At 43.0% G+C, this 25,317-nt stretch overlaps 1 protein-coding gene across 1 annotated transcript in view; it reads left to right on the top strand.

The window, feature by feature from the left end:
- Positions 1-25,317, top strand: part of Mat89Ba (nucleolar protein 6 Mat89Ba) — a 449,315-nt gene that overhangs the window by 131,016 nt on the left and 292,982 nt on the right. Inside the window, exon 7 of the mRNA XM_067121881.1 lies at positions 7,137-7,297. Within this exon, the coding sequence (XP_066977982.1) occupies positions 7,137-7,297 (161 nt within the window). The remainder of the gene's footprint in view (positions 1-7,136; positions 7,298-25,317) is intronic.

Raw genomic sequence — 25,317 nt, 5'->3', positions numbered from 1 at the left:
GCCTAACTAATTTCAATAATCTTAACTATTGTGAACCGAGCCACGATGCTCAGGACACGCATGGCTTAAGACCTCCGTGAGGCACCCATTTATCATATGAGGCAACCCTCATGAATTAACTAGTAATTATTAATTGTATTAAACATAAACCAAGTTGTGATTTAGTTAGTACATTAACTCTTATGTTGGTGCTACGGTCGGGTTAGGATAGGTTAGGCTAGGGAATATCATAGAATGTACCACTAGGCTAGGTCTAAACACATCATGATTGAAGGAGGTAGCCTATAATAACCGTAAGCACCTTCTCATACTATTAGACTTAGGTAAAGTAGTGATTATAGCTCGTATCCTATCTAGGGTTAGGTAGTTCTGTAGCTAGGTAGGCTAACCAGGACTAATCTGCTCAGGGAAGGAGAGTAACCTACGAGAGGCGAACAGCTTTTTAGTATAGACCTTCACGCCCGAAAAGGGAGTGAAGGCGCTCTTAAGGGGGGGGAGCTTTTATAAATATTACTGCTGTTCGCCCTCGATGTATTTAGGTGTAGGAATATTAGTCAGATTGACCTCGACAGAGAACATCTCTGCCCCGCCGGTAGGCTAGACAATTCAAAATAACGATCACAGCAGTAGACAAATGGCGCCGCGCATAGGCTGGGCAGTTTTAAAACAAAATATGCTAGGGCATTAGGGACCTAAGCCTCAGAGAGGGTTTACACTCAATGACCCCTAGTTATGGTGGCCCTTAAGCTATTTATTCTATGCATTCGGCGATGCTTTTGTCAAGGTCGGATTGCCCGGGGCGGTATGTCAAGAGGCCACCTCATCTGGCGGGAACGGGCGAGGTCGGTCAGAGAGAGTAAAGCGGTCACTGAACCAGGGTGACGCTGCGTGCGTGCCCGAACGATATTCTTTGTTCTTTATTACTTTTACTCCTACGTCTATCTTAATTAGTGAATTGGGAAGACTGCCAGAATACGACTCCTGAGGTCCCTCGTTTGTGCAGTGACTCGACATTCACGGTAAGTCCGATTCTTGTTGAAGCTTCGTCAATTGACTAGTACTCCTGTGTTTCACATTTTCTTTGTTTTCTTCCTTCAGCCACCACTTAGGGTATATGTGTTTATGAAGTCTAGATTAAGCCAAATTATTATATTGTTAGCTTCAACCCCATTATTCCAGTAAAATACCTAGGTTCGGGTAAGCAACACAGTTTTAAGTCTCGATGCTTTTTTATGCCTAGCGTCCGAATGTTTGGAAGAACCGTTGCGTTTGAAATCTAAAATTCATCTCAAATATTCTTGTTAAGGTTAATTACCCTTAACTGGCGACCTTTGACTAATTAACGACTGTCTTTGAGGTTAACTTTTGGCTTCAAGTGGCAGATTACGTGTATTCTTGGTCCGCAGGGCCGTAAAAATTACGTAAATTGAATAATACATGATCAGCCAAGACCCACACACGTAACAATATATATATATATATATATATATATATATATATATATATATATATATATATATATATATATATATATATATATATATATATATATATATATATATATATATATATATATATATATAATATATATATATCATAAAACAATGTATGAATGTTTCAGCCATATATATAGATACAAGGTTATATATACAAAACATTTATAGGTGTGGCAGTATGTCTCATTGGCATGCAGGTGGCCATTGACCCAGGAAGGATGGAAAGTAAGGTATTCCCTTGTGATTTTTGGCTTCGTTAGCTCCTGTCTGGCAATGCGTTTGGTGGTTGTATTTTCTGAAACACCTTCTTAAGAAGAGGCCTGAGGATTAACCCATTGATGTCATCCGATTTCAAATGTCCTCCTGACAGGTTCATATTGTTGGTTTGATTGATGATAGCAGAGCACAAAAGATCAGTACAATATGCTTCAGAGAGTTCAGGGATTTTCTTACATATTAGGGATAAGGCCCATACTATAAACTGGAGTGGGGGCAGAGCTGGTTTTCAAAAGTAGTTGTCCATACAAAAGGAAGATGCTGGAATCTGCTATCATCAATCAAACCAACAATATGAACCTGTCAGGGACATTGGAAATCGGAGGACGTCGACGGGTTAATCTTCAGCCCTCTTCTTAAGAAGGTGTTTCAGAAAATATGACCACCAGACGCATCACCAGACTGGAGCTAATGAAGCCAAAAATCACAAGGGAATACCTTACTTTCCATCCTTCCTGGGTCAATGGCAACCTGCATGCCGACAAGACTTACCTGCCACACCTACATACAGTATGTTTTGTATATATACCCTTGTATCTATCACTGTCCATATTTTACCAGCGAACAGGGGCATAGAAGGAAGTACTTGAAATATACGGTTGAAACATTCATCCAGTGTTTTATGGGCCTTTTTATCTTAATATTATACTGTTGTATTACAGTAAAAGACATTCATATATACATATATATATAATAAAACAAACATAGCTAAAAATATGAATAAGGACCAACCATTGAGTTTGGAGGCAGAGGAAGGACTGACCAAAAACGTAAACAGTTCATGAGAGATAAAACGGTGTAGACGTGGCATGGGTGTTCAGTGAGGGGACCAGTTTTTTAATAAACAATGATTCATTAATTATTAATAGCTTATGATTGGAGTCTCTGTCCAGAACCTTAAAGTCTTTGTACTGAATGGATTATTTGCATTTATCAGTATGATCCCTTATGTTGGAAAGTTTGGGATTTGAAAGTTTGTCATTTCTATAGCTGACAGCTCTATGACTGTCGATTCGGACCTTAGGTAACTTATGTGTCGACCCAATATAGATTCCTCAATTACAGTAAACCCTCCGTATTTGTAGTCTCACTATTCGCGGACTCATGTATTCACGGATTTCGCTGTGGAACGTATCTACCCATTATTTGCGGAAAATTCGCCCATTCACAGTATTTTTCACTGAGAAATATTCACTAATTACTGTATTTTCATATTTTCATGACTAAATGCACTTTTTGTGGTAAAACTATTAAAATACTCGGGTATAAGCGTTTAGAGATTTTTTTTTGTTTTTTAAACTATCAAAATAGGCAGTTCCAAGTGTTTTAGAGGGGTTCTAAGTATTTGCGGATTTTAGCTATTCGCCAGGGGGGGGTAGGCCGGTTAGCATCCCCCGCGAATACGGGGGGTTTACTGTACATCGAGGACAAGTAAACTTATAAATGACACATGAGGTCATTAATGGGTCCAGACAGTCTTTGAAGCTGAAAAGGCCGCCGATATTCAGTTGGTTTGTGGGTATGATTTTGGGGATATGAAAGATTGGAGTTCTTTATAAAAGGTTGTACCGTGAATAAAAGGAAGATTGGAACAGAAAGGTAATTTAGGAACATGAAGAGTAGGATGACGTTGAACAAAAATATTATTGAAAAATTTGGAGAAGTGTTTAAAGAATAAGTGGGTGGGAAAGCAGTTGCTGTTAAAGTATTTTTGCAAGAACGTGATTTCATTATGGAAAGCTTGCCAACTATAAGGTAAAGCAAAGGCTTGGTGAAGCATGGTTAACATGAAAGTAATCGTAAAATCAAGAGAACAAAAACTATAAAAATTTGTACCAAGACCAGTAAATGTCTTTTTTCTAAAGGCATTAGTCGAGCTAACTTCTAAAAAGTGCAAACGTGTTGCCTATATAAGACTTAAAAAATAGTGGCGGTATTTCCTGAGCACACACCTCTATAAGCAACTTCATTAAGTTCTTTAGTTTCCCAGTTACTCTAAATGCTGTCAGTTCCACTTGTTAGAAATTTTAGTTCTATGTTTTCCTACATTTTGGTGAACACTCATGTAGGCATTACATAGAACCTGGACATCAGGAGGTGTAATTAAGGTACCTGGCACATCATAACTCTCCTTTGGGAGCCTGGGTACTACAGTAAACCCCCAGTATTTGTGTTCTCATGGTTCGCAAACTCACGCATTCGCGGGTTTCTCTGTGGAGCATATCTAGCCATCATTCGCGGAAAATTCGCCCATTCGCAGTATTTTTCACTGAGAAATATTCACTAATTACTATATTTTCATATATTTTTCATGAATAAATGCTCTTTTTGTGATAAAGCTATTAAAATACTCAGGTATAAGCATTTTTACAGGGGTTTTCTTGGTTTAAGCTATCAAAATGGGCAGTTCTAAGTGTTTTTAGATGGGTTTTAAGCATTCGCGGATTTGACCTAGCGCAGGGGGGCGACGCATCCCCAGCAGTCACGGGGCTTCGCTGTATTGAGGTCTTGCCTGCAAAGCTGTTTGAGTCGTTAGTAAAAGCCTCCTGAAGGAATTAAACCCTCTCTTGGTAGCCATAGGGCCTTTGAAAGAGTAGGAGAATTCTAAGAGTTGCAGAATGCTGGCTTTTGAAATGAAGATACTAGTCTTTTTGTTCTTGACCTAAGTTAAGAGCAAAAATAACTATGTTGAGGCATTTCCCTTCCAGGGTTATTTAAATGTAGGTTTTACCTAATTTAAAGGAAATGAGTTTGATACATTTTTATGCCTATAAAGGCAGTTAGAGTGTACTCAAATAGATTAAGCCTTTTAGAGACAATATTAATAATCTTATGCATAAGAAGGAGCGAACACTACTATGTCTGTATGCACTGCTTTTTCCTTTCTTTAGTCAAATTAACACAGGTGACCTCATCCGTGTTATTACCTTACTTGAGGTAATTATTCATTATGAAAATTTTAGCAGGTGTACTCACCTGCTGAGATAAGAAATTAGCAACAGAAGGGCTCGACATCCAAAGGTTGTCTGCAGACAGTAGGCTGTGGGGATCCCCTGTTATTGACATGTTTGAGACTAAGTGGAGTCTTGTTTGTCAATTTATTGTTCGCCAGTGCAAGATCCTCTGTTTTGGGGAGTGGACACCAAGCTGTTCCGTGGTTAGTTCTAGACTGTAATGCCTTTCCTCTTTTTTCTATGTTTCAGGAAAGCATCAGTGTATTAGAGCAGCTTTGTAAGTTGTCTCTTGGCATTGATTACCCCAGTTGACCAAAGAAGGCTGGGTTTCCAGTTTCTTTCAATGGTGGCGACACAAGCAGCCAAAAGATGAAAGGTCTCATCACAATCCCACAAACTGCAGATGACTGCGTGGGATGTTCCATGGTTCTGGTGAGCTCAAGGCAGGAACTCACAGTAATGCCATTATCCATGCCAATCAATTCTGCCAACACCAGTGATCAGGGTACAAGTCATGGTCCCACATTAAGGGGTTTTTCCCAGCACCAATATCTATATAAACAACATAGTTCGGTTTCTGTTGTTTGTCAAACGTAAGAAAACTTCTTGGTACTAACCTTTAAGGCTAAAAGGCCATGATGGCTTTGGCTATTAGGCTTGTCTAAAGACAAAGACATCTAGATGTCTTTCGAGGTGTTGAGGTGGAGTTTCCCAGGTCTCTAGTATGTACTTTACGTTGGCATCTGTATGCCGCTCTTCAGTTTATTTTATTGTCACCCTCTGAACCTTTTGAAACAAGCTCCTCGTAAAGAGGTTTCTATGGAAACTTCGCAGTAGCCTTAGCTACAGCTAAAGAGTGAGAGGGCCACAAACTTTGTCAGGCTTTGCTAAAGACAAGGCAATTAATTTTACCCTAATTTGAGCTAAATATGGTTTGGGCTAGGCCCTTACATATATCAGTATCTTTACCTAGCTTGGAGTCACTAGGGCATTTGGAACTTGTCCCCATGGGGGTCCAGTAAGGACTTTAAGAGTTGTTTGAATGGCACTAAAAGGATTTACTTGATGTAAAGGTTCTGTGAATAGTGATTCAGAAGCCAGAGCTTCTGAAGAGTAGGAATGTAATGTCCTTTTCAGTAGGTCCATGGTTAAGGACTCTCATGCTAATTTCTATCCTTAATGGAATTGGTTAAGGACTCTCATGCTAATTTCTATCCTTAATGGAAGTTAAGCCACTTGACATGTGAGCAGGGCTACAACTTTTAAATTTGGAAAGAACTTATCCTTGTATAAGTTACTGAAGTCACTCAGTGGTATGATAATGTATTTGCAATGGTTTTTCTTCTTGGGGCAGAGATTAAATATGATTATTGCAGAGCGTTAAATGCTCTTGTTTGTGCAGGGGATATTATGTCCTCTATTAATCGATAGTCTTTTTCAGCCTACTGCTTTGTAAACCTGGTTGTGGGTTTTGGGTAGCTTGGAGGTACTCACTGTTGAGTATTAGAACTATACCTTTCTGTATGTAGGTACCTGTTGGTTATGCATTGTTTGCTCTGTAGGGTTTTGGCACAGTAACCCTACCCCTCCTTCTGCTGAAGGGGGCCACCCTCCAAAGAGACCTCAGGTATCTTCACGATGAGGATTTTGTACCTGAGTGACAATTCTCATAAGGTAGCAGTAATAGCCAATGGATTGAATTTATGTAACAAAAAAACACTTGTTTTTCATATATATTTTGTTAAATGTAGCCTTTAAAGAGTTGGCAGATTTCCACTTTGCCCACCTTCCTCAAATGTGGGAATCGGCTATATAATGGAGAGGTAAGGTTCATTTAACAAATATAAATACTTAATTTAAAATGTATTTTTATAGTACTTACCTCCGTATTATATAATTTGCCTTCCCTACCTCCCCACATTCAAAGTGTACAGAAGTAGAATGACCGGCTACGAGTGTTCGTATTTATCGGTCCCCTGGTGAGGGGTGGTGTAAGTAGGTGGGTAGAAGACGAATATTCAAAGAAGTATTTATATTTTTGTTTTATAATTTTCTGTAATGGGGCAATAGTACCAAATTAATTTTGTTGGTAGGATGTTAGTATAAATTTAAGACTCCATTTTATTGGCAGTCACATACTGTTATTTTGCAATTATGAATTTATCAATTATGAAACTAAAAATACAAATAATTTACATAGATATCTTCTTGTTCTTTTCATATTCATGAAATTATAGGTATTTTAATATTATGATTATAATGTTTGAAAATGTATTGTAAATTGTGGATTTGTTTCAGATAAATGTAAAGGCTTATGTAAAATATTTTGTTAATTTTGGTATAAGATAAATTTTTTCATATGAGCTAAGTTCAGAACCTTTGGGATGTCTTGATTTAAATTTTTTTTCAGAGGAATATGAAGCAACACCACATTGCAACTGGTCTAGTGCTATAGATGTTGTAATGCAAGATCATTTTCAGCACATTAGTGACAACATCAGTCAGCATTCAAACTTGGTACAGGGAATAAAGCTACTGAAGGTTTGGTTAGCACAACGAAATTTCAGCAAGGTACGTTTAAAAACTTTACTGACAAATGTAGTGGCAATTTACTGTATATAATGCGTGTGATATTTGACTCCATGTAACGTTCGACCCCCATTTTTTACTGCATGTATTAGGATTTTAGCATATGCCCCATGTAATGTTCAAGTTTTGATTTTAGCAATAAGCCTAAGCTGCGTTTCTATATTGGAATCAAAACATGATGGTAGCCTAGGTTATGTTAGCAGTCGCTACTGTAGCCTAGTCTAAGATTCTGACATCTAAAAATTGAGGTAAACTAAGAAGCTAAAAGCTTAGAATATGCCTGTAAAATATATAAAATATTGGTACTGTATATACTCATCTCAAATTGTTAAAATTAAGTATAATAAACAAAAGGAAAAACTTCCGATCTTTTTTGTTTACAATCGTTTGTCATAACTACCAAAAGCTTGCCAAGCAACTACTGTAACTAGTGAACAGTATACAGTAAACCCCCCGTATTCGCGTTCTCACGATTCGCGGACTCACGCATTCACTGGTTTCTCTATGGAACATATCTACCCATTATTTGCGGAAAATTCGCCCATTCGCGGTATTTTTCACTGAGAAATATTCACTAGTTACTGTATTTTCATATAATTTTCATGAATAAATGCACTTTTTGTGATAAAACTATTAAAATACTCAGGTATAAGCATTTTTACAGGGTTTTTCTTGTGTTTAAACTATCAAAATGGGCAGTTCTAAGTGTTTTTAGAGGGGTTTTAAGTATTCGCGGATTTTAGCTATTCACGGGGGGGTGTGGAATGCATCCCCTGCGAATACCAGGGTTTCGCTGTCATCATCATACATTTCTATTCTTTAATCTCTCTTTAATCTCTCTTCACTGATGTTTGTTTTTTTTTCATGAAAAATGTATTGCATGACTTAAGTTTTGAATTTACCACATTTTTTTACCAAAAGAAAAAAATATGTACGATTCTTTGTGAATCGTTAGTGAAGAGAAATCAGTTGATGAAATACAAATGGCAGCTAATACTCGCTCACATTCGGGAAATGTAGGCTACACTTATTATAGCGTAGAACAGCCATAAATATAGAAACAACATAATAATAAAAGATTCTCAGATAAGTAAAACAACATTTGTATTTATTGTCTTTATTCTACAAAAAAAAGAAAAATAGTTCGTCAACTGTTTTGGAAGGAAATGCTACCTTGTTGACTTTCATTGTCGGGAAATCCAAAGCCTAGGCTCAGCCTAGTCCCAAAATCTTACACTTTTCCAAAACTATTCTTCTTCTTTTAACATCTTTTTTCCCATTTGTATGGGGTAGGCACAATGCCTTCTTTTGAAGGACTTTGATTTGGCTCTGGGGTAGACTTTGTAGTCTCGATCGGCTGCCTTGCCTGTCATCGCTTAGACCCCGGTAGTGTATGTACATGTATTGTACCAGTCACCAGCGCCCTTCCGCCTCTCTAACCGGTCGCTGCAGTGCAGATTCGAACCCGCGTCACAGACCTCTAAGAAGTCCAAGGCTGCTGCTCTAACCAACTTGGCCATCGAGGCTCCTTGCACTTTTCCAAAACTATACTTCATGCAATGTTCGACCCCAAAATTTTAGGCCATAAAGTTGGTCTATATCGAACATTACACAAGTACTGTATACACAATAGATGTTGGGTTTACAGTAGAATATTGCTAGTGGACTTTGTGTAAACTTGACTGTTGGATTGATGGTATTATATTGATCAAGTGTTTATTGTGTGCATAGTATATATAATTTTTAGTGTAAGGACCAATTGTAGGTCAAAAGGAGAGTATGATAGTGAATTATTCTTTGGATGAATATTCAACATCCCTTTATGTAACTTTGTTTCACATGGTACACAGGAGTACAATGTTTTTGCCCTCCATGCAGCAGCATGATCATCTCGGTTGTCACATTTAGTAGCTGTATGCCAAACAGTGACCACTTAACAAAGTTTCTCAGGTCTTGGGTGACACTTTAGTATACTCTCCCTGATTCATCATAGGCATGGGTTTGAGATTTATGCTTTTGGAATGTTATCAGTCAGGATTTTGGCTAATGGGATTTGAGATTTTATTAACACAGTAAATAATACTTCAGATATTATGATGTTTATTTGCAAATCTTGAGAGTGCATTTAACTGAGTAATGAAACAATCAGTTAGACAGACACAATGACAGCAGAGTACTGGAAAGACACATTAAGCTGAGAATGCTGTTTTATCAGAACTGAAGATTTAGAGTGATGATAGTGGCTTGTATAGCAAAAGGATTAGGGATAAATGCTGGGTTTTATCAGGAATCAGCACTGAGTCTTTTATTGATTATCACAGTAATGAAGGAAGCTACAAGGTTTGGATCAAAGAACACTGCAGTTCTTGTCAGTTGCCAATGACTTGGTGTTACATCAGAATCAGAGGAAGCTGTTGTAGAAATGTTTTAAATATGATAAACTAAAATATGGAAAATAGAATTTAAAATCAATATAAACAGAGCCAAAGTCAAGTTAACTGGAAAGAAAGCTAAAGAAACCTTGTGGATGCTGAAGAAATGTAGGGACAATTTCAGTTATGTCAGGTGTTGCAGTAATTACTGATGCTTGAATTATATTATAATAAACGATTAAGTAAGGAAAGAGGACGAGGAGGAGGACCATGTTGAATTGAAAAGGAAAGGAAGTGAGATAATAAGACAGTAAGAAAATGAGTAACAGTTTTCTGGAGAAAGTTGAAAGGGATAACTGGTATACTGGTAAATAAAGATATCCCATTTGTAAACCAAGAAAAACCAAATTATGCACATACAAGGACCGTACTACTTTACATTACTGAAACTTGATGAATTGCCAAGTCAGCGGAGGAGTGTTTTTTAGAGACGTGATTACAGAATGCTGTGATTCATGGCTTGAATGCCATGGGGGAAGATATTAGAATAAATGAGAATGATACTAAGGAATTAAAAAATTGAGAGGATTTGGGGATGTAATGAAACTATAGAGAGAAATTGTTGGTCACAGAATTATTAGAAATGGCAATAGCATGACAGTGGCCAGTACAAATGCCCAACAAAATTCTGATTCATTGAGAACAACTGGGTCTCAGAATGACACTGATAGCTCCTTATTGGCCACATGGCAAATGGTATTCTGACCTGCTAGCTCATTTGGTCAAGGCACCCAGAGGGATCCCCCCCCGACCCATTCATCTCTGTCAGCCATGCATGCTAGTGACAACAGGCTGGACAGATGCTCAACCTTCATGGTTGGAAATTATTCAGTAGTTCCTGCAAGACAGAGGCTTCTCTCGCAGGACTGCACAGATGCATGATTGCCTCTTAGGTCCTCACCCAGTATGTATCAAGAGAGAGTGGGCCTTCTGCAGTTGGTGCTATAGACAGTATCTCTCTCTTAGTAGTGCCACTGTTCAGGAGATTGTGGAATTCCTGATCTACCTTTCATTGAAACAAGCTCCTCTCAGCAATCCAAGTCCATGTGGTGAAAGGCCATTACTCTGCCTTGAGCCACTCCTTCCAACTGAAGGGCATTTTCCTCTTCCTTGGTAGAGTTGTCCATGCTCATGAAGAGCTTCAAACAGCCTCACCCACCATAGGAGGTTAAGCCTCGGGAGTGGGACGTGACATTCATCCTCTGCAGCTAGCTAAAGTGCTGTACGAGTCCTTGGGGGAGTCCTTGGACCAAGGTCTTAATCTTAGAACTTTTATTATGCTCGCAAAACATCTTTTTATATGAGTAACATACCAAGTAATCACATCGCTATAGTTTCTATTAACCAGCAGCTAAAAATTTTTAAATTTGCGGGTCGCGCTATTTTGTTTGGCTAGGTGACTAACCCTGCCCACTTTTGGGGTAAGAGAGGAACAACTAGCAAAAGTATTCAGTTTGTTTCTGCCTGCTAATGGCTGTACACCAGATTTTAGCAGCAGCTTTGATTTAGGAATTCGTCTTTCCTATTGATTTCTCATCGTATTCGGTGAATTATTCTTGCTTTGATAGCCTTTCAGCATTATTAGATAGAGTTAGACTGTTTTTTTACCTTTATTGTGATTCTCTTTATAATGACTTTCCTTATTCACCAAATGTGACTTTAGTTGACTTGTTTTTTCCAAATGTCAGACACAAGTTCGACTAGCTTTAGGTGTTGCAGCAAAGGCTGCAATACCCGTTTGACGAAGGAATCTTACGTTATGTGCACGGATTGTAAGGGACAAATTTGTTCAGAATACTTACTATGTAATGAATGTGTAGACTGGAACAGTGAGAAGTGGAAGACTTTAAGATCTCATTTAAACAAAAAGAGAAAAGCAACAGCCAGATGCATTAGTTAGTCTTTAACTAGTCAGGGATCTCCTGTTGATCATGATATTGATAATGCTAACATCGAGATTGATGTCCCGGTTATTTCTGTTGATCCCTTACCTAGTTCTCCTGCTATGCAACCCGCTCCTTTACTTGGCTCTCTTGCTTCTGAACCCAACACCATTGCCAGCCTTGAGTGTAAAATTGATAAAAGGTTCGAATTGATTGTTGAATCTATTACGTAAGAGTGATTCGGAGCACCCTGTTACTCCAAGTGCCAGTGCAGTGTCGGTAGAGCACCCAATTGCACCTAGTGTCAGTGATGTGTTGGTGGAGGAGGTGGCTGCCCATCCCGCCTATTCTCCTAGGCAAGGGTCAATGTCATACTCCCCTAAACCTGGGAGGAGTCAAACTAGTAGCCTAAGGGAGGTCAGTGGGGTCTGCCCACGGGTAGTCGCCCCCTCAGTTGAACCTATTGTTGAATCCCAGGTTGCAGCCAAATGCAGCTGGAAAGGTGTACCTCTGGACATGCATCTCTTTCATCTAGCTCAGATGATTCTTCTCCCAGATGCCAATGGTGTATTGTGGATGAATCATGCCCTTTGAAAAGGCAAGCGGGTGATGTGTCTCATTCTCCTCCAGTACCGTGTAAGAAATTGAAGGAACCTGTTTGCAGTCCTCTCCCATCTTGCAGTCATTGGGACAGTCTGGAACATTTTCCTTCTGCTCCTCCCTTGGTAGAGAGTCAGAGAACGGCTTCCAAGTATCCTGCTTCTCGTAAGTGCTCTTCACCTAAGGCATCTTCTTCTGAGCGTCCTCTTGCAACCGAGACTCCTCTGGCTCCCGAGTACCCTGCAGTGTTGGAAGCTCCCTTGGCTGCCGAACACCCTGTTTCTTCCGAGCACCCAAAATCGTCTCTGCGCACTTTGTATCATGCTGCTGTTTCAGAGCACCCATCTTCTCTAGAGTGTCACAGAGTGCCTGCCTTCTTTGATTCATGGATTGCCGACTAAGATGAAGCGAGCGACCAATCTTCCATTGGCGCCAGAGCATCACCGTGCTTATGCCGCTGACGCTTTGACTCCTGCTGTTATTGTTCCCCGAGAAGTTGGGCATTCTTCTGTGTCTCGAACTTCCACGCCTCAGACTTTACCCTCTTCTAGCAAGCAGGCGCCCTCTGTGGTAGATTCAGAGCAAGCTCGACAGTATTTTGAGCCTGTTGAAGGAGGCTCCATCAATCCCCCAACCTACGGACTTGGCTTTGTCTCCTGTATCCTCGGACGAGGAAGAAATTATTGCTCAAGACGCTCGTCCTTCAGTTTATGCATCACTGCTAAGGTATCATCTTGCTACCTTCTTCTGCCAAGAAAGCCTTCGGTGTTGTTGAGGGATGGCTAGTGGAGAAGAGGGAACAAGGTAGATCCATTTTCAGCTTCCCTCCTCCTAAATTGTCTTAAGAGGAGACAGCTTCCTTATGCCACAGGTGAAGCTCCTTCTCTGGGAGTTTCTGCCTCATCCCAGAAGGACTTCTCTGTGTTGATTGATTCCTCTTGTAGATCTGCCTTTGCTACGGCGAAGGTCATGTTCAGTTTGACGGAGCTCTCACACCTTAAAAATTTGTTTAAGGTGCGTTTTCTCGATGGGGCAGTGGGCTCTCTTGCCTATAAGATTAAGGACTGCCCTACTATTCCCGAAGATAGTGCCTCCGACTTGCTGGAGGTCCTCTCGTGTATCGATAAAGGAATCAGGGATGGTTCCCAGGAATTAGCTTCCCTTTACACAATGGGAGTTTAAAAAAGAGAGAACTCTGGTGTTCCTACATCCCTAGGGGAGTGACTCCCTCCCAGAAGTCATCCCTTCTGTTTACCCCGCTGGTTCATCATCACCTGTTCCCACAGACTAAAGTTCTAGAGATTTCTTCGGGTATTCAGAAGAAGAATGTGCAAGATCTTCTTGCCCAATCTTCTAGGCATCCTAAGGAGGTGCCCGCTCAAACCTCCAGGACAGTCTCCCTGCTGCAGACTCAGCCCTTTTGAGGCAGGAGACAAAGATCCCTGTCTAGATCCTGTTCATCCAGCAGACTTGTCCCCAGAGCCATTAAGAGATCCTCATCCCTTTCTGCCTCTCGCAAGTGAGAATTTCGTCCTCTGAACTTTCGTAGGAGCCAGGCTCCTTCTCTTCTGGGAGAAGTGGAGAGGCAGAGCCCTGGATTGTCAGCATTCTGAGGGAAGGCTATTCTATCCCCTTCAAAGAAAACCCACCTATAAGCAGCTCTCCAATAACATGGTCAGCATACCCCAAAGGCTCAAAGAAGTCTTTGGCCCTCTCAGAAGAAGTGTCATCCCTTCTCAAGAAGGGGGCGATAGAATTAGTAGAGAATGTGGGTTCCCCGGGGTTCTACAATTGTGTTTTTGTGGTGCCCAAAGCTTCAGGGGGCTAGAGGCCTGTCCTGGACGCCAGCACATTGAATGTCTTCGTTCGGAAGACAAAGTTCAAGATGGAGATAAACTGAACCGTCATGTCATCCATTCTCCAGGGACATGCAGGATGCGTACTTCCACGTCCCAATACATAGGGAATTAAGGAAGTTTCTGAGGTTCTTGTTTGGGAACAAAGTGTTCCAGTTCCACGCTCTATGTTTCGGGTTATCGATAGTGCCTCAAATGTTTACCAGAGTGTTTGCTCCCTTAGCAAAATGGCTCCATCTGATGGGAACCAAGATCTCCCTTTACTTGGATGATTGGCTACTTTGGGCCCAATCAAAAGAGAAATGTTCGGAGGACCTTCAAGTCACAATGGATTCTTTGTTTAGGGATGATAATAGCCTCTCAGAGTTTTCAGGTTTTTCCCTCACTGGAGAGAATACAGTCTTGCCTCAAGATAGTGTACAGATTTCTTCTGGACCAGTGCTCCACCAGTGAATGGATGAGTCTTCTCAGGACGTTATCGTCCACAGAACAACTCATGCTCCTGGGCAGACTTCATATGAGACTGCTCTTATTCTTCTTAAGAATCAGTTGGAACAGGAAAAAATACCCAGACTCTTTCGTGTTCCGAGTAACTCCAGAGGTAAAAGAGGATTTGTGTTGGTGGAGCGTAGAAGGAAGGTTGTCGCAAGGGAAGTCTCTTCTTCCGTTGAACCCCAACCTAGACTTTTCAGACACATCGAACCTAGGTAGGGGAGCTCTGTTGGGAGACAAGGAAATTTCAGGGACCTGGTCTCCAGAACAAAGAAATTGGCACATAACTGTCAAGGAGTTGAAGGCAGTTCATCTGGGGTTACAATTTTTCAAAGAAGTGTACAACAAGACAATTACAGTGCACCCGACAGTACAACTGCCCTGATGTATATCAAAAACCAAGGGGGACACACTCTTTCTCCCTTTACAAGACGGCAAGGGGTCTTCTACTTTGGGCAGAGCAATTTCAAGTCAAGCTTCTTATTCGCTTTATTCAGGGGAGGCTCAATGTTCTGGCGGACGAGCTAAGTCACCAAAGACAGGTATTACCCACAGAGTGGACTCTGGATCCTCATGTTTGCTCAAATCTTTGGAAGTTGTAGGGGACTCCGGTCATAGACCTGTTCGCGACTTCCAGAAACCATCGTCTCTCTGTGTTTTGCTCGCCAGTTCTAGATCCTTTAGCATGGGCAACTGATGCCATGCTCCAGGACTGGTCAAACAGTCACCTTTGTGTGTTTCCCCCCTTCAGCATGATAAAACAGGTGACCAACAAATTCGAAACTCACCAAAATCTGCCAGTGATCCTAGTGGCCCCCTTTTGGCCAACGAAGGAATGGTTCCTGGATCTTCTCGACCTTGCAGACTTTCCGAGGCTGCTGCCTCAAAAACCTCATCTGCTAAAACAACCCCACTTCTGGCATTTTCATCAGGGATTGTCTACTCTGGCCCTGACAAGATACAGACTGTCAGGAAACTTCTTAGAAAGAAGGGGTTTTCAAGATCGGTTTCGCAAGCTATTGCCAAATGCAGGCAACAGTCCTCTGATAGAGCATATCAGGCTAAGTGGACAATTTTCAGAGAATGGTGCAGGAAGCACATCTATAGCTGAAATAGCAGACGTTCTACTTTATCTTAAGACTGACAGGAACCTATCATCCTTGATGATCAAGGTTATAGGGCCATGTTAAGTTCTGTCTTCAGACACAGGGGAGTGGATCTTTCCTCTAATGAGGATTTATTTGATATAATTAGATCATTTGGCACTACAAGACAGAAAGAGGTAGCAGTAGTGCCGTGGAACCTAGACTTGGTCCTTAAATGGTTGTCTGGTCCTCGATTTGAGCCTATGCATTTGATTTCCCTGTGAGATCTAATTATAAAGACCCCCTTTCTAGTCGCAAAACGAATCAGTGAGGTCCATGCAGTAGACAAAAGAGTGGGTTTTTTTTCCCAAGAGAATGCTGTCTGTTCCTTCTCTTTAGGATTTCTAGCCAAGAACAAGTCCAGTTCCTTTGCAATTAAAAGCTTGTCTAAGATTATAGGCCCAAAGAAGGAAGAGAGAGTTTTGTGTCCTGTAAGAGCTCTAAGGTTTTATCTTCACAGAACAAAGAAGATTTGCAGTCTTTCAAATGCCTATGGCATTCTGTTAAGAATCCTTCTTGGCCGCTTTCAAAGAATGCCCTGGCATTCTTCCTTAGAGACCTCATCTCGGAAGCCCATTCTTCTGTTGAAGATGAGTTTTTTCCATTGTGTAAAGTGAGACCTCATGAGATTATTACTGTAGCCACCTGTTTGGCGCTTAAGCGTAATTTGTCTCTCTCCTCGATATTACAAGCAACTTTTTGGAAATGTAAGTCGTTCTTTGCAATTCATTATTATTTGAAGGAAATTGAAACAGTTTATGATAATTGCAGTACTTTGGGTCCGTTTTCTGTGGCTGGCATGGTGTTGGGGGAAGAAGCGTAGGAAGCACTCCTTCCTTCCTTTCTTTGCCTTGATTTGAGGTGGTTGAGTTTTTAAGAGAGCCTGGGGGGTACAGTGTACCAGAGTGCCGTCAAGTCCTTCGTAGTTGGGCAGTGGTTTTTAACTGTTTATGGTATTAGGTGACGTTTATTTCATTGTCGTTTTTTCTGTACTGCACCCTGGGCAGGGGCAACATTATTACCTTTGTCAGCAATGGGAACCATCCTTGCTACAAGGTACTCACCAATATAGTAGGTGAGCCTCGGCTATACCACCGTGCCACTATATGATAAGGAGAGCACCATTAGAGGCAGTACCTTCCTGCAGCAGCTCCCTTATCAGGTAAGGAAACAACAGGCATTTTTTAATGCTGGCGATCCTTTCTCCTCTCAGATTCATTGCCATTATTAATGTTTTGGGGGAGATTTGTTCATGCATCCCACCTGTCAGTGTGGGAATCAGCAATGTAATTACTTGGTAAGTTACGTATATAAAAATGACCTTTCTAAATGGAACTCTGACATACCAGTTAGCTGTGAAACTATCCTCCCATCGAAGGAGGGATTTTTTCCTTTTTTTTTTACATAAAAGGCAATGGTTGTATCCCCTTAGGAACAAATATCAAGTATACTTCCTAGGTACACAGACCAGAGCCTATAAAATCAACCTCAACCACCCTGTATAGTCCCTGATGCCAAAAGAAAAAGTGTTGGCTTGTGATGTGTGAGTGAGGGACTTCCCCACTCCCATTCCTACCATGAACTTCCATGTCAAGCTTCAGTGAATGTATCCAGCTCATACTGAAGAATAGTCCTATTTTATAAAAGAGTGTGGTGCGTATACCATGGAAAAATAGAAATGTTTAATTTCTGTTAAAATTTACTATGATGTGTATAGTGTAGCCAGATGTTATGGTAAATATAGCCTAGATGAACTGTTGACTGCATAGAAATTCAGGACTTACAATGAATGTGGAGTACATGCTAATAATTCTTTTGGGGGAAAAGTTAGAGCCAAAGATCACAAGAAGTTTTGTATGACATGATTTTCTGAGTCCAGTCCCGTGTCAGCCGGTGAAATTCCATTACAGCACGAATTTCTAGGTATAACCTTGCTAGATATACCAGAGAAAAAGAGCTTTCAGGAAAGCTGGGGTTACTACCCCCAGTCGAGCGTCTTCTAGGAAGGCGTCGGTATAAGAAGGGGTGAGTGAATTACCACTACCACGGAAACCTACTCGAAAGATCTCTCCTTATCAAAATCCCCGGAACAGAGCGGTGAGCCGTTACAGCCCCCACACCAAACACCCGCCAGGACGGCGACACCAGCGCCACCTACCTCATTCCATTTTCTAGCACGTGAATCTACGGATTATTTTGTGTGCTCTTCCATCATTTTGGATTTTTTCTGCTTCTACGATGGCATCGAGCAGCTTTACCATTTCCAAGTTAAGTACCATCTTCTTGTGGGGTTTTGTTCTATTTTTTGGCTGCTATAGTCTCGTATTTTCATAAATATCGAGATCTTATTATGTCGCCACGGCGTCCCCAGCCAGCCATGTCGACCGCGAGGCGTCTCCTTCTGTTCTTTTCGGTTGGAGTCGTCTCCTCGTCGTTATAGATATTTTGCCCCCCTTGGTTCCCTTCCTGGTGGTTCCTTGCGGTGGCTCCCCCTTATGAATTACGGTCATTGGCCTACTGGCCTTTGTGGGAGTGATGCCCGTCTAGGTTCCCAGGTTGGGTTCCTATTGTTTTTGGTCTTACTAGGCTAATTAATTTTGATTGAAGATGGTGCTCTCTTGTAGTTTTATTTTTATTTTTATTGTTTTATTATTTCGTTGAGTGGTTTACCTCGGGTGTTGGCGGCAGCCTCAGATCTAACCGCTTCCCCGTGGTGGGCTACGCTCTGTTGAGCACATTTTAGTTTTTATGAGTGTTGGTTATCTTGTGGAGTAGGCTTGTTAGCTTCCTTCCCTTTGCCCTGGGTGGGAGTTCAGGTTGGGGGAGTTTTGTTGCTGTTTTCCTCCGGGATCGTTTTTAGGTGGGCAGAGTGAGCCCCCTTGGTTCTCTTCCTCCAATTTGGGGAATCGAGTTCTTAGGATGTGTTTCCTCTAGGCTAGTCGCCCCCCTTGCCTGCCATTCTCGATCCCTGCTGGTTCTCGGCTCAAAATTTCTCTCCCAGTTGCTTCCTCCTTCCCTTTTACACTCCTCGTCCTAGCCTATACTAAGGTTAGGTCCATATTAGGCTTCGCCTAAGTAGGAGTCGGGCTTCGGGTTGGTTGCTTCCAGTCATTTTGCCCCTCCAAGATTCATGGTCTGGGAGGTATGGTGCAGTTGAGCGGGTGAGCTTCTCCCCGTCTCCTGTTCCTTTCTGGTAGCCTACTCCTCCTCCTTACCTCCCCCCTCCTCCTCCTCCTTTCCAGCCTTGCTCTACTCGTGCGGGTGACGCTAGATGGCGTTTTCTCCGAGTTCCGGGACTTCTTTTGTTGGTTGAGGGATTCGCTCCCTCCCATATTGTCCCTAGCATCGCTGTATTGGGGTTGGTGGTTTGTTTACTCGATCGGCGTTAGTCACTGTTAAATCTCTCCCCGTCGGTTTACGTTGATACGGTATATATTAATTGCTTCACCCTATGTTATGAACATATGAGCATTTTACCCGTCTTGTTCTCGGGAGGGGAAGTAAGGGCGGAAGGTTTTTCATTATAGGGAACGGATCCTCCGTCCTCTTGAGTTCTTACCATCACTTGTTACTGTTTTTATTTTTAGATAAGTCTGTTATCTACAGGAGTACTCTCCTTTATTCATTATATATAAATACGTGAGTCCGGTCCTATACCAGGGTCTCCGCGTTATTTTACTGGCAGCCCTTATGGTTAGTTCCTGGTCTCTCTCCCATTCATTCCCGGAGTACTCCGGGTCTGAAATCCTACCTTCCACTCTGTGTAATTTAGAGCTTATTGGCCCAGTTTATGATGGGAGTTCTTCTCCGCCGGAGTATTCGGTTGCAGTTGAATTTCGGCCTCGCCCAGCTTTAGTTTGCTTAGGGTGGGAGGTTCATGTACTTTTCTACTTACAGACTGTTCGCTGTGAGGAGCCGGGGTGCACCGCCTCTCTCCAACAACCCTACGGTCACGTAGTTTGTCGGACCCACGCTGGTTGTGCGGTCCGCCTGGATGACCTGATTGTTTGGCACCCTGATGGTTGTGAGGTTTGCTTTGCTCTCTGCACAACTGTCCAGGATGAGTTGGTAAGCGACAGTCTCTACATTATTCTTGCTTTATGCTCCTCATATTGTATATTATACATTGGTTATGAGGTTCCCGGAATGGGTTTCGTCCTTAGCTAATTGTTGGTTTTCTTACAGGCGGACGAAACTTCCAAGAAGTCTGCCTTGGAATCCCTCCGGGCCTGGGTGGCTGGGTTTGGAAGGAACGTTCCGTCGGGAAGCCCCTCGTCCTCGGACGCTAGGTTGAGGACTTACTCTACCCGGCGCGCGGGTGGCGGCCGCCAGTGCCTGAAGATCTGGCCACCCCTATCATCCAGCAGATCCGGGATGAGACCCAGCCACCCCAAGCGGATATCCTCTACGCTGAGGTCTCGGAGGATGTTGCCGCCATTAATCTCGACCTGGAACCGATGAATGTAGAGCAGGACCAGGTGGTAAGTGGTGAGGTAGGTGAGGTTGTTGGGGCGGGCCCCCCATTATTTGACTCCCCTGCTTCATCTGTTTCTTCTTTTTCAGGCTTTGTGAAGTCTTCCTCCTTGGGTGATAGAGCTCCATCTGCTATCCCCAAGTTGAAGTTGAAGACTTCATGGAAGGCGAAGGGCTTCAAGTCCTCGTCTTCCAAGAAGGCATTGCCCTTCCCCCCGTCGAAGGCTAAGGTCTCAGGACCTGTAGCCTCCGGGAGCAAGTCTGGTTCCTCCAGCAAAGGCGCGAGTAAGAGGGCTGCAAAACCAAGCCCTCCTCGCCAACCTGCTTTCGATGCAGAGGCCTTTGCTAACCAGCTTTATAAGCGTTTCACGGAGGACCTGGATTCGAGATTTAAATGAAATCTCCGAGAAGCTGGCCAGTCATGATAACATACTGGCGGGAATGGCTCACCACCCCAGCCGAACCACAGTATGTTATCCCGACACCGCGGACCTCCCGCCGTTTGATGTCGGTAACCCTTGGCGGTTCGCTCTCCGGGCCATCCAACATGATGGCAAGCTGACTCTTGATGGTCTTGGCACGAGACGGTTGGAGGAATTGGAGTTCTTCCCCCCCGATCTCCTGCCCCCTTACCCAGGCTTCGTGAGACTCACGGAGGAAGCCTGGATTCGGTCGGACAAGGTTCCTAGGGAGACTGTCATCGTCCCTAGGGACCAAGCTCAGTCGGCTCTCCTGCGCACTCTGACGGAGTGGCAGGCAGATAACACGAAGTTGACTCCTTTCAAGGGGAACTTCACCATGTTCGCCCTGGGAGACAACCTTCCCACCCCTTTGCTTGACAAAGTCGCTCTGGCTACGGCCCGGCGTGCTTTGAGGGTATTCCGGTACCTCAGCTAAGGGAGACAGACCCTACTTCCCTGGTATTCCCAGGAAGTAATGAGTTCTGGACAGACGCCCGTCCACTTTCACGGTCGGGAAGCTGGACCCCTTTCTGCGCTCCACCCAATTTAGCGAGCAGCTCCCCAAGCTGCCGGAAGCTCTTTGAAAGCGGAGTTTGATGCTCGGGTTGTTAGCCCGGTCGTTGAACTCCGTATGCCTTACTGAAGCTACTGCCGTTTCCTGCTCGGACGAGCCCTTCTTTCAGGTTTTGGCTAAGTCCTTGCTGGCAGGTTTCCAGTCTGACTTATCTGAATTTATCTTGGCCAGACTGGAATGTAGGAAGTTCATCTTCGCCGATGCAACTATCCGTCACGAGCCTAACAAGCTCGTGAAAAGCTCGATCTGGGGACCTAACCTCTTCCCTGAAGAGGAGGTCACAAGTGTTATGGCCGAGGCTACACGGGCCAACCAAAGTCTTCGTTCTCGCTGGGGTATTTCAGCCTACAAGCGTAAGACCCCAGAATCGGCCGGCCCCCAATCGAGAGGAGGTAAACGCTTCAGGAGGCATAAGAGGCCTCACCACCAGGCGGTAGTCCAAGCCGTCCCGGTCTCGGCAGTGGCACAGCCTTCCACTTCTAAGGCTCACCCCCAACAGTACGTGCTGGTCCAACCAGCTGCACCCTCATATGTGGCCTCACCGGCATACAACCCCACATATGAAGGCCGTGGTTATTTTCACGGCCTTAATAGGGTTGCAAGGGGAGGAAGAGGCAAACCCCCTCATAGAGGAAAGCCCAATACCACCCCAAGGGGAAGACCTGGACGTGGTAGGGGGAATAAACCCGCTCCCTCCCACTGAGAGAACACAGGTAGGCGGTCGCCTGTTTTGGTTCAGGGACCAATGGACCTTCAGCCCTTGGGCACACAGCATTGTGTCCAAAGGCCTAGGATGGAGCTGGATCAAAAACCCTCCTCCTCTAACCAGGTTTTACCAGCCACCCACAGCAATTCTAAAGGATTATGTGACAGAATTGCTCAACAAACGAGCAATAAAGAAAGTAAGGCACCTAAAGTTTCAAGGCAGGTTATTCACTGTTCCCAAAAAAGACTCCGATCAGCAAAGAGTGATCCTGGATCTGTCGCGTCTAAATCTCTACATAAAATGCGACAAATTTGCATGCTTACGGTAGCTCAGGTCGGACTCTACTTCGCGTGGAGCCGTCACCACCTCTATCGATCTTTCAGGCGCTTATTATCACGTCCCGGTTGCGCCGGAACTTCTCTCAGTTCCTCGGTTTCAGACTCGGGAATCAAGCCTACTCCTTCAGGGTCATGCCCTTCGGTCTGAACATTGCGCCCAGGATATTCACAAAGCTGGCGGACACGGTAGTACAGCAACTCCGGTCTCAAGGGATATCCCTAGCAGCATATTTGGACGATTGGATAATTTGGGCACCAACAGTTCGGTGTCAGAAAGCCACGTCCATAGTCATCAGTTTCCTGGAGTCGCTGGGTTTCCAACTGAACAGAGAGAAGTCCCGCCTGACTCCGAGTCCCGGTTTCAGTGGGTTGGGTCTCCAATGGGATCTGTCATCTCACACGCTGTCCCTTCCGCCTCCCAAGAGGAAAGAGATAGCATCTCTCACCAGGAGATTCCTCAAAAATCCATCAGCATCCCGCCGGTCCCAAGAAAGGGTCCTTGGGTCTCTTCAGTTTGCCTCAGTGACAAACCTGCTATTAAAAGCGAAGTTAAAGACATAAACAGAGTGTGGCGGAGTCGAGCCAATGGCAAGCTCAGAGACAAGGTCTCCTCTATCCTCAAATCTTAAAGACAAGGTTGCGACCGTGGGCCTCTGAAGTCAAAGGCTTGTCCAAAACAGTTCCGCTTCAATTTCCCCCTCCGGCACTAGTTCCACACAGACGCTTTCCTTAAGCGGCTGGGGGATATTCACCAAAAAAAAAGTACAAGGAACGTGGTCCACAATGTTTCAGCAGTTCCATATAAACACCCTGGAAGCTATGGCGGTATTTCTAACTCTAAAAGGAGCGAACATTGACCCTGTCAACACTCTGTTTTAGAATCAGATAAAAGAGATTCTACTATTAGACAGTATGATTCAGCAGTCAAAAAATTAGCCTCCTTCCTAAAAGCATCTGAAGCCAAAATCATGACAGCTAATTTAGGAGTTTCTTCTTTAGATCATTGTTTGAGAAAGGCCTAGCTCCGGCCACTATTACCACAATCAAGTCAGCATTAAAGAAAGTATTTCTTTACGGCTTTAAAATCGACCTCACAGATTCCTACTTTTCATCTATCCCCAGAGCATGCGCGTCTGAGACCAGTATCACGCCCACAGTCTGTTACGTGGTTTCTCAATGACGTCCTTAAGTTAGCATCAGAGATGGATAACTTTCATTGCTCTTATCAGGATCTGTTAAGGAAGACTTTATTTTGATTAGCTTGGCTTCAGGTGCTAGAATCTCAGAGCTGTCGGCTCTCACTAGAGGTGATAATTATGTGAACTTCCTCCCGTCTGGAGAGGTCCTCCTTTCCCTGACCCTAGATTTTTAGCTAAGAACGAAGACCCTGCAGGACAGGTGGTCTCCTTGGAAGGTGGTGCCCTTCCTCAAGACCAGTCTTTATGTCCAGTTTATACACTTAAATCTTACCTTTTAAGAACTCCACAGAGTAAGTCGGGTCCTCTTTTTATCAGGGAGAAAGGTGGTACTCTTTCACTAAATGCTATAAGACAACAAATTTTATATTTCATTAAACAGGCCAACCCAGATTCAATCCCCAAGGTTCATGATATTCGAGCAGTTGCTACTTCCATTAATTACTTTCATAATATGGACTTTTCGAGTTATCTAAATTTACGGGTTTGAAATCACCTCTAGTGTTTAAACGCCACTATTTAAAAAAATTTCAAGCCCTGAAATTTTCTACCATAGCTGTGGGAAGTGTCATCTCCCCACCTTAATTAATCATATCCTTATCCTTTCCTTTCCCCCCCGCCCGCCTGCCTCATTTACTTTTCTGCTTATTCTCCTGGTTGATTATACCTCACTGCCTGGCTCCTCATATTGTTGTTTCTTGTACCTGTTGATGGAAAAAGCGTAATCTGAAATGCCATGATTGTTTCTCTTGTGGGGTACTGGACAGTTTTTATTTGGCTCCATGTACCCCAGATGAATGTATATATTAATGTTAATTGATTTTGTCTCTTACGTGTTTAGCCTAAGTTTACGTGTATAGTATTAAGGTTATATTTGCAGTTATTTTGTGAGCTTTTCATGTTTCACCTTGCTTTAAGTAATTTTAAGGTTTTTTGGGGCTTTTTCTCCGTCGTGCCGGGGACCTGCCCATGTTTCATAGTATTAAGTTTTTTAATGTGCCTTAGATTTAATATGCCTTAGTCTTAGTGTTCTTGCTACACGGAAGAGATTGCTTAATTAAAATTATTTTGGTAAAACTTTTGCCTTTCCTTCAGATTACCCCTCCATTTCTTTTTCCTAGTAGTTGCAGCCTTGGCATGATTCTCTATCACGATTTCACCGGCTGACACGGGACTGGACTCAGAAAAGGGATTTTGACAGAGGAAAAATCTATTTCTGAGAAGGTCCCGTGTCACCCGTGACCCTCCCTGAATTACCTAGTACTCCCCTCCTCTTGCACATGCCAAGTCTGGGGTTAGTGCTAGCATGGAATGAGGTAGGTGGCGCTGGTGTCGCCAGTCCTGGCGGGGTGTTTGGTGTGGGGCTGTAACGGCTCACCGCTCTGTTCGGGGATTTTGATAAGGAGAGATCTTTCGAGTAGGTTTCCGTGGTAGTGGTAATTCACTCACCCCTTCTTATACCACGCCTTCCTAGAAGACGCTCGACTGGGGTAGTAACCCAGCTTTCCTGAAAGCTCTTTTTCTCTGGTATATCTAGCAAGGTTATACCTAGAAATTCGTGCTGTAATGGAATTTCACCGGGTGACACGGGACCTTCTCAGAAATAGATTTTCCTCTGTCAAAATCCCTTTTATACAGCTGTTGTTTAGAGGTAATTCTCCTCTAATCCAGGACTCCTAATGTCCCTGTGGTATCTGAGTAATGAAGATGAAGACCTACCTACTTTTACCCTGTGTTGTTTAGGATTTGTCAAGAACAAGTAAAAGTCATGTGTGCATAGATATCTTCCAAATGTAGGTTTGATTATTTTGGAATTCAGAACAGTTTGTGACTTGTGTTTTTCAAA

The sequence above is a fragment of the Macrobrachium rosenbergii genome, chromosome 2 (genome assembly GCF_040412425.1).
Source record: "Macrobrachium rosenbergii isolate ZJJX-2024 chromosome 2, ASM4041242v1, whole genome shotgun sequence".
Classification (NCBI taxonomy): domain Eukaryota; kingdom Metazoa; phylum Arthropoda; class Malacostraca; order Decapoda; family Palaemonidae; genus Macrobrachium; species Macrobrachium rosenbergii.
The sequence above is the reverse complement of the archived record's forward strand: the minus strand, read 5'-3'. Positions and strand labels throughout refer to the sequence as shown.